Source organism: Phragmites australis, chromosome 5 (genome assembly GCF_958298935.1).
Source record: "Phragmites australis chromosome 5, lpPhrAust1.1, whole genome shotgun sequence".
In the NCBI taxonomy this organism is placed as follows: domain Eukaryota; kingdom Viridiplantae; phylum Streptophyta; class Magnoliopsida; order Poales; family Poaceae; genus Phragmites; species Phragmites australis.
The window spans coordinates 47,157,519-47,162,918 of record NC_084925.1 but is presented as its reverse complement, the minus strand read 5'-3'; the positions used below and the strand labels follow the sequence as shown (position 1 = coordinate 47,162,918).

General features: G+C 54.0%; 1 protein-coding gene across 1 annotated transcript; it reads right to left on the bottom strand.

Annotated features, from left to right (window-relative positions):
- Positions 1–215: 215 nt before the first annotated feature.
- On the bottom strand, positions 216–2,579 carry LOC133920187 (peroxidase 64). The gene is made up of 3 exons (XM_062364897.1): positions 1,772–2,579; positions 1,470–1,658; positions 216–1,046 (listed from the first exon to the last, which is right to left on the bottom strand). The coding sequence occupies exons 1-3, from the start codon at positions 2,117–2,119 to the stop codon at positions 486–488; spliced, it is 1,098 nt and encodes a 365-aa protein (XP_062220881.1). The 5' UTR covers positions 2,120–2,579; the 3' UTR covers positions 216–485.
- Between the last annotated feature and the right edge of the window lie 2,821 nt (positions 2,580–5,400).

Below are 5,400 nucleotides of genomic sequence, written 5' to 3'. Positions count from 1 at the left end.
TCAACACACTAAACAGATGGAGATCAACCTTCACTTCGACCAAGATCAAGTTTCTCCTGGCTCGGTCCGCGTTCCGCATGTCCCATCATCTTCGTAGTATGCTCACCAAAGGCTGCCGTCGTCACTCTTCACCGTAGTCTGCATGTCCCATCATCTTGTTCGTCCTCCCGGTGACACGCACGACATATGGGGCGGGGGGTGTTAAAGCACATATGTACATGCCGTGACACGCACGACAGACATCCCAATCCTCCTGATTGGGTTGTTTCCATACTTAACCGAGATAGTCAGTTTAGTTAGATTATTACAATCTCCTAATTTGTTGCCTTAGTTAGAGATAACATCCATGGCTGCCGGCCTACATGTATACGGACAACACGTCAATGAAATTTTATTGGCGTGAAACTTTATATTTCCGCTTTCAGGGAGAGTAGGTAATTCTTCCCATCAGCTACAGCTAGGTAGATCAACAGACAGGGTGATGATCATGAGTTGTTGACGCGGCTGCACTTTGCTCGGACCTCGTCGCCTCCGTTGAGCGCGCCCATCCTGAGCATGGACTTGGCGAAGGCCCTGAAGAAGGTCTCCTGCGAGGCGGCGTAGAGCGCCACGAAGGCGCGCGTCTTGGGGTGCGTCAGCAGCGCCTCATCAGAGGATAGCAGGCCCCGCCCGGCCTGCAGCATCCGGTAGTAGGTGTTGTCGAAAGCCGTCGACGTAGCGTCCAGAGCGGAGCCGGCGGCGCGGACGGTGTTGTTGGCGAGACACGCCCTGCGGAGTGACGCGGCGAAGGAGGGGTTCAGGGCCGGGTCCACCTGATCCTGGCCCTGGCCATGGATGCGGTTCTGGAAGGAGGAGCAGTGGGCGAAGCCCAGCGTGTGGCCGCCCGATAGCACCACCAGGTCTTTGGTGGACAGCCCGCGGCCGTGGAACGCCTGCTTCAGCTGCTCGAAGCTAGCCGTCGGCCCCGGCAGCGTCGTCGTCTCGTTGGCCAGAGACACACGCCCGTCCCGGCGACCCACGGGCACCACCCACGACGGACCACCGGACTGCAAGCATTATTGTAATTAAATGTCACCGAGCACGGATTTTTTATTTATTAGATTGGATGTCTAGAGTACTCCACTTATTAGTGCTCCAGCACAGCAGGCCAGCAGATAAAGATAGCATACATAAGCATCCGAGCCCGACGCAGAGCAGGACAAGACAATTGGGTCAGGAAAGAGACGCATGCATGTGACTACCAAAGGAGCAAGGACTGCAGTCGATCTATCTGTCTGTTTCCTCCCCGACCTTCCCTTGCTGTCCGCCCCAGTTTTTGCTCGGTTTCCTCCCTCTGGAGTTGCTCATGCAGCTCGCTAGCTGTTCGTCGATCAAGTGCGCAATGTTGATGCATGCATGCTGATTCCAACTAGTACCAGCGCCTGAAGTCTGTTTTTGCTAAAAGGATCGGAGTAAAGTACTGTAATTACCAGCGCGACGGCGTCCCTTGCGGCGAGCGCAAGGATGTCGGCGCAGGAGACGACGCCGGGGCAGAGGGCCTCGACGGCCTGCTTGGCGTTGTCGATGACGTAGAAGGCATGCAGCGACACGTTGGGCGGGCCGTCCTTCTCCGCCGTCACGCTGCCCGTCGAGTCCAAAAGAACGGACCCGTCGCAGCCCTGCGCGCATGCAGATTCATTCATTCAAATGCCATACTCATCCCTTTGATAAATGGAATTGCTGCTGCTGCTGCTGCTAAGAGATCGATGGAGATGGGATAAGAGATAAATACCCTGACGAAGCAGTCGTGGAAATGCATGCGGAGGAGCCCGGCCGGCACGGTGCGGTCGTTGGCCATGGCCTGCCTCACGGCCGCCGTCACCGCCGCCTCCGCCTCGGGGCACGTCTCGTCGTAGTAGTCCAGGCTCAGCGCCTCGCCGCGCTGCCCCTCCAGCACCACCGAGGCAACTAGTGCTAGCAGCAGCACTAGTGTTCTTCCAGTTCGGCGAGGGGAAAACTGCTCATTGGGAGCCCGGCCCCAGCGGCAACCATCCGATGCAGAAGCAGTGCTGCTGCTGCATCTGAGCCCGGTGGGGTTCTTGGACGACGGCGTCGCTGCATCAGGCACCATTAATGCCATCTCGCTCGCTCTACAACTAGGATCGATATGATATAGCAGTGGTACGGTGGCATATATGCAAACTGCAAATGCTATGCATATATGCTGAAGTTTGGTCGCTCTCTCCGAGAAGAATATAGTAGAGATAATAACAACACGTAGGAGTGCGCACTAGACTAGTTACTTCCCATCGATCGAATGAAGGTATATCAGGCCAGCCAGCAGATTAAAAATTGTATTGCATGCGCACTTCACAAGACAGATCATGTTGTGATGTGCAGGTGCAAGTGTGGGTTGCAGTACTGGCGCTACACGGATCGGAAGAGAGATACCACTAGATTAATAGAGAGATTATTATTCATTATTGGATGGGATAGATGCCTGCCTTACACCTACCATGCGTGCCTACAAACATAAGCATGCGAGCCCGCTAGCGGCAGCCTCTTGGCGTTATGCAGCGATAGATGCAACTCTCTCTCTCTCTCTCTCTCTCTCTCGTGCTTTGCTGCATCCTCTGGCTGGCGTGCATGCGTTGCTGGTCGTTGCTGCTGGACCATGCATCCAGACCAACCGGACATTGCACGATGCCATCACAATCGCGCGCGCCCCTGCCCCTTTGTTATCAACAAACTCTAACTGGCTACGGTCCATCCTTCCCATGGCGTGCATCATCACTTTGTAGGTACCTTTACAGAAAAAAGTCTATATTGCCTAATTTAACTATTGCTCAAATCTATTCTCCTCCCTCTTGAACCACAAAATCAGATATCTTATCTCCTCCAACTATTTAAACTAGTGTAATTTACCTCCTTAACTAGTTTTGATGGTAGTTTCGTCCTACGTGGTGGTGGCACCCACATGTCAGATGACATCTCATCATCTTGTTCCTCCCCCTTCTCTCTCCCCGTCTTCTGCCCGTGCGTGCGCTCAGAGAGAGGAGGAGACGCCTCGTCACCCACCACTGTCTCCCGCCTCCTCACGCCGACCCCACCCCCCTCGACCACCTCAGCCGACTCAGGTGCAGGTTCTTGGCACTCCCAGGCAGAGACAATGTCGACATGCTGGGTTGTGGCGCGCGCGCTCGTGATGTCGCTACCCTGTGAGCGTGCAGTGCGTGCCGGCTATCTCGGAGCGGTCATGCCCCGGGGACAGGAGCTCAATCCGCGAGGCGACACTGAGGTCGCCAGAGCCAGATGAGCAGGAGGACGATGAGAAGGAGGAGGTCACTTCGTCACCGGAGCAGGACTTGCCACAGCTATGGATGTAGTCACTAAGCATGTTCGCGATGTCGCAGTAGCTCCAAAGCGCGAGGACCCCGTGCACCCAGAGCTCCAGTGCCGCCTCCACCCGCGGCAACATGTCCAGCACTGTGGTGACTAGCCTGAGCATTGTCGTTGCTGTGTCATCCCCTCCCTCGGTGTCCTCATGCCCGACCACAACTGCCAACCACTGCACTCACGGGCGGGTGAGACAATGTCGAGCGGGGGTGGCCAGAGGTAAAAGAAGATGATGGATAGCCGACGATGCTCGGGCTCAACCGAGCAAACCACGGTGACTCGGGCTCTAATATTTTGCACACAGAGAGAGGGGGGAGGAGGGAGAGAGGAAGGAGATGAGCGGCTCCAATCGGGATCTAGGGCTTGGGAATACGGCGAGCGGCGGCGCCGTGGGTGTTTGGCCATCGGAGAGGGGAGAGAAAGCCGGGGCATCTCGGGTCAATTGAGCTTGGCCGAAGCAGCTAGAGGCTAGGGCGACACTGGTCTCATACTTGGATTAGGTCTAGAGGCTACCCATTGGTCTGGTGACGGAACTATGTGGCTAGAACAAAGGCGGCACAGTGCCAGGGCATCTCGGCACACGAGGGCTCGAATTGGGGGCTCGGCTAGTTAGCATTGATGTCCTAGATGGTATAGACGGAGGGGATTGGAGCGAGGTCTTATCATCAGTGAGAAATGGGAGAAGGTGATAGAGGCGACCCAGATTGGGCATTTCGAGCTTGGCGTGAATCAAGGTTGGGGGAGCGGCAAAATGGAACCAGGGGAGTGTGGCGGTCATAGTGGTGTGCTCGGATCAAGCAATGGAGCTTCGAGGAGTGGTGGCAGCTGTTGCCGGATCTCGGAAAGAAATGGTGAGTGGCGGCGGAGGACGAAAGGACAAGCACGTGGTCGGGAGCGAGGACGCGTGGCCGGGAGGGTGGTTGTGGGAGCGTGCCATCTGACTGAAATGTCTACATGTATAATAATTTATGCCACGTGTCATCTAACATGTGGGTTCCACCACCATGTTAGTGCCACGTAGAATAAAACCACCATCAAAACCAGTTAAAAATGTAAATTGCACTGGTTTGAATAGTTATAGGAGGTGAGATATCTGATTTTGCGGTTCGGGAGAGAGGGGGAAACAAATTCAAGTAATAGATGAGGGAGGCAATATAGATGTTTTCCTACCTTTTACTTAGTCGCTAGTTGATTCTTTAATTTCCTAGCCAATAGATACTAGCGCTCATGGATCCATCCTTCTCAATTCACATTTGCCTGACCCAATCACCCAGCCCATATATATTAGCGCTCGCTCCTTAACAAGCACAGCCTACTGCTTACTCGTTCCCTGACTAGACGAAGGCCCCTACAAATGCACTGAAGGCATGGCCAACTTGATCCTCTGCAGTTTGTATAGCTATTAATAAGGTGTTTATTGCAATGGTTTTTAAATATTACATCCAATTAGTTGCAAAGTAAACCAACTAATAAAAAATAGTGTTGTATAGACAACATGAGTGTTTCGCCCCTCCAAAACACTCGATTTTTCTGTACTTATCCCGACCCTGATGACTCCTCTTCGCAACACTGCCTCACGGCTCGCTGACTTCTCCAACGCCAGCTAACCACTTGGTGAGCCTGAGCCCAGGCCCCGCCCGCGCCTCCAATGCATCCTTTCTCAATTTGGACGAGCTTCTTTATTGCACTCTCTCTCCGCCACTTTCTTGTCTCCAGCGCCTCCTGCCGCCGGATCCACAGCCACCGGCTACCGTGTAGCTAAACCGTCTCTGATGATCTGTCCTCTTGCCCCCCTCCCACTGTTGCCTCACCGCGCCATTGATCTAGCCGCAACCCTTGTCCCCCTCTCTAAACATGTCACCATCAGCGGGAACCCTAACTTCCAAACCTCAAAACCCTAACCCTAATCTCGTTAGAACCTCACCAGAGTTAGAGAAGACATATTGTGCACAAATCGTGGTATTTTGATCCGGTGAAAATCGAGTTAGGAGAGCCGCTAAATTGCTCGAGTGTGATTTAGCAAAT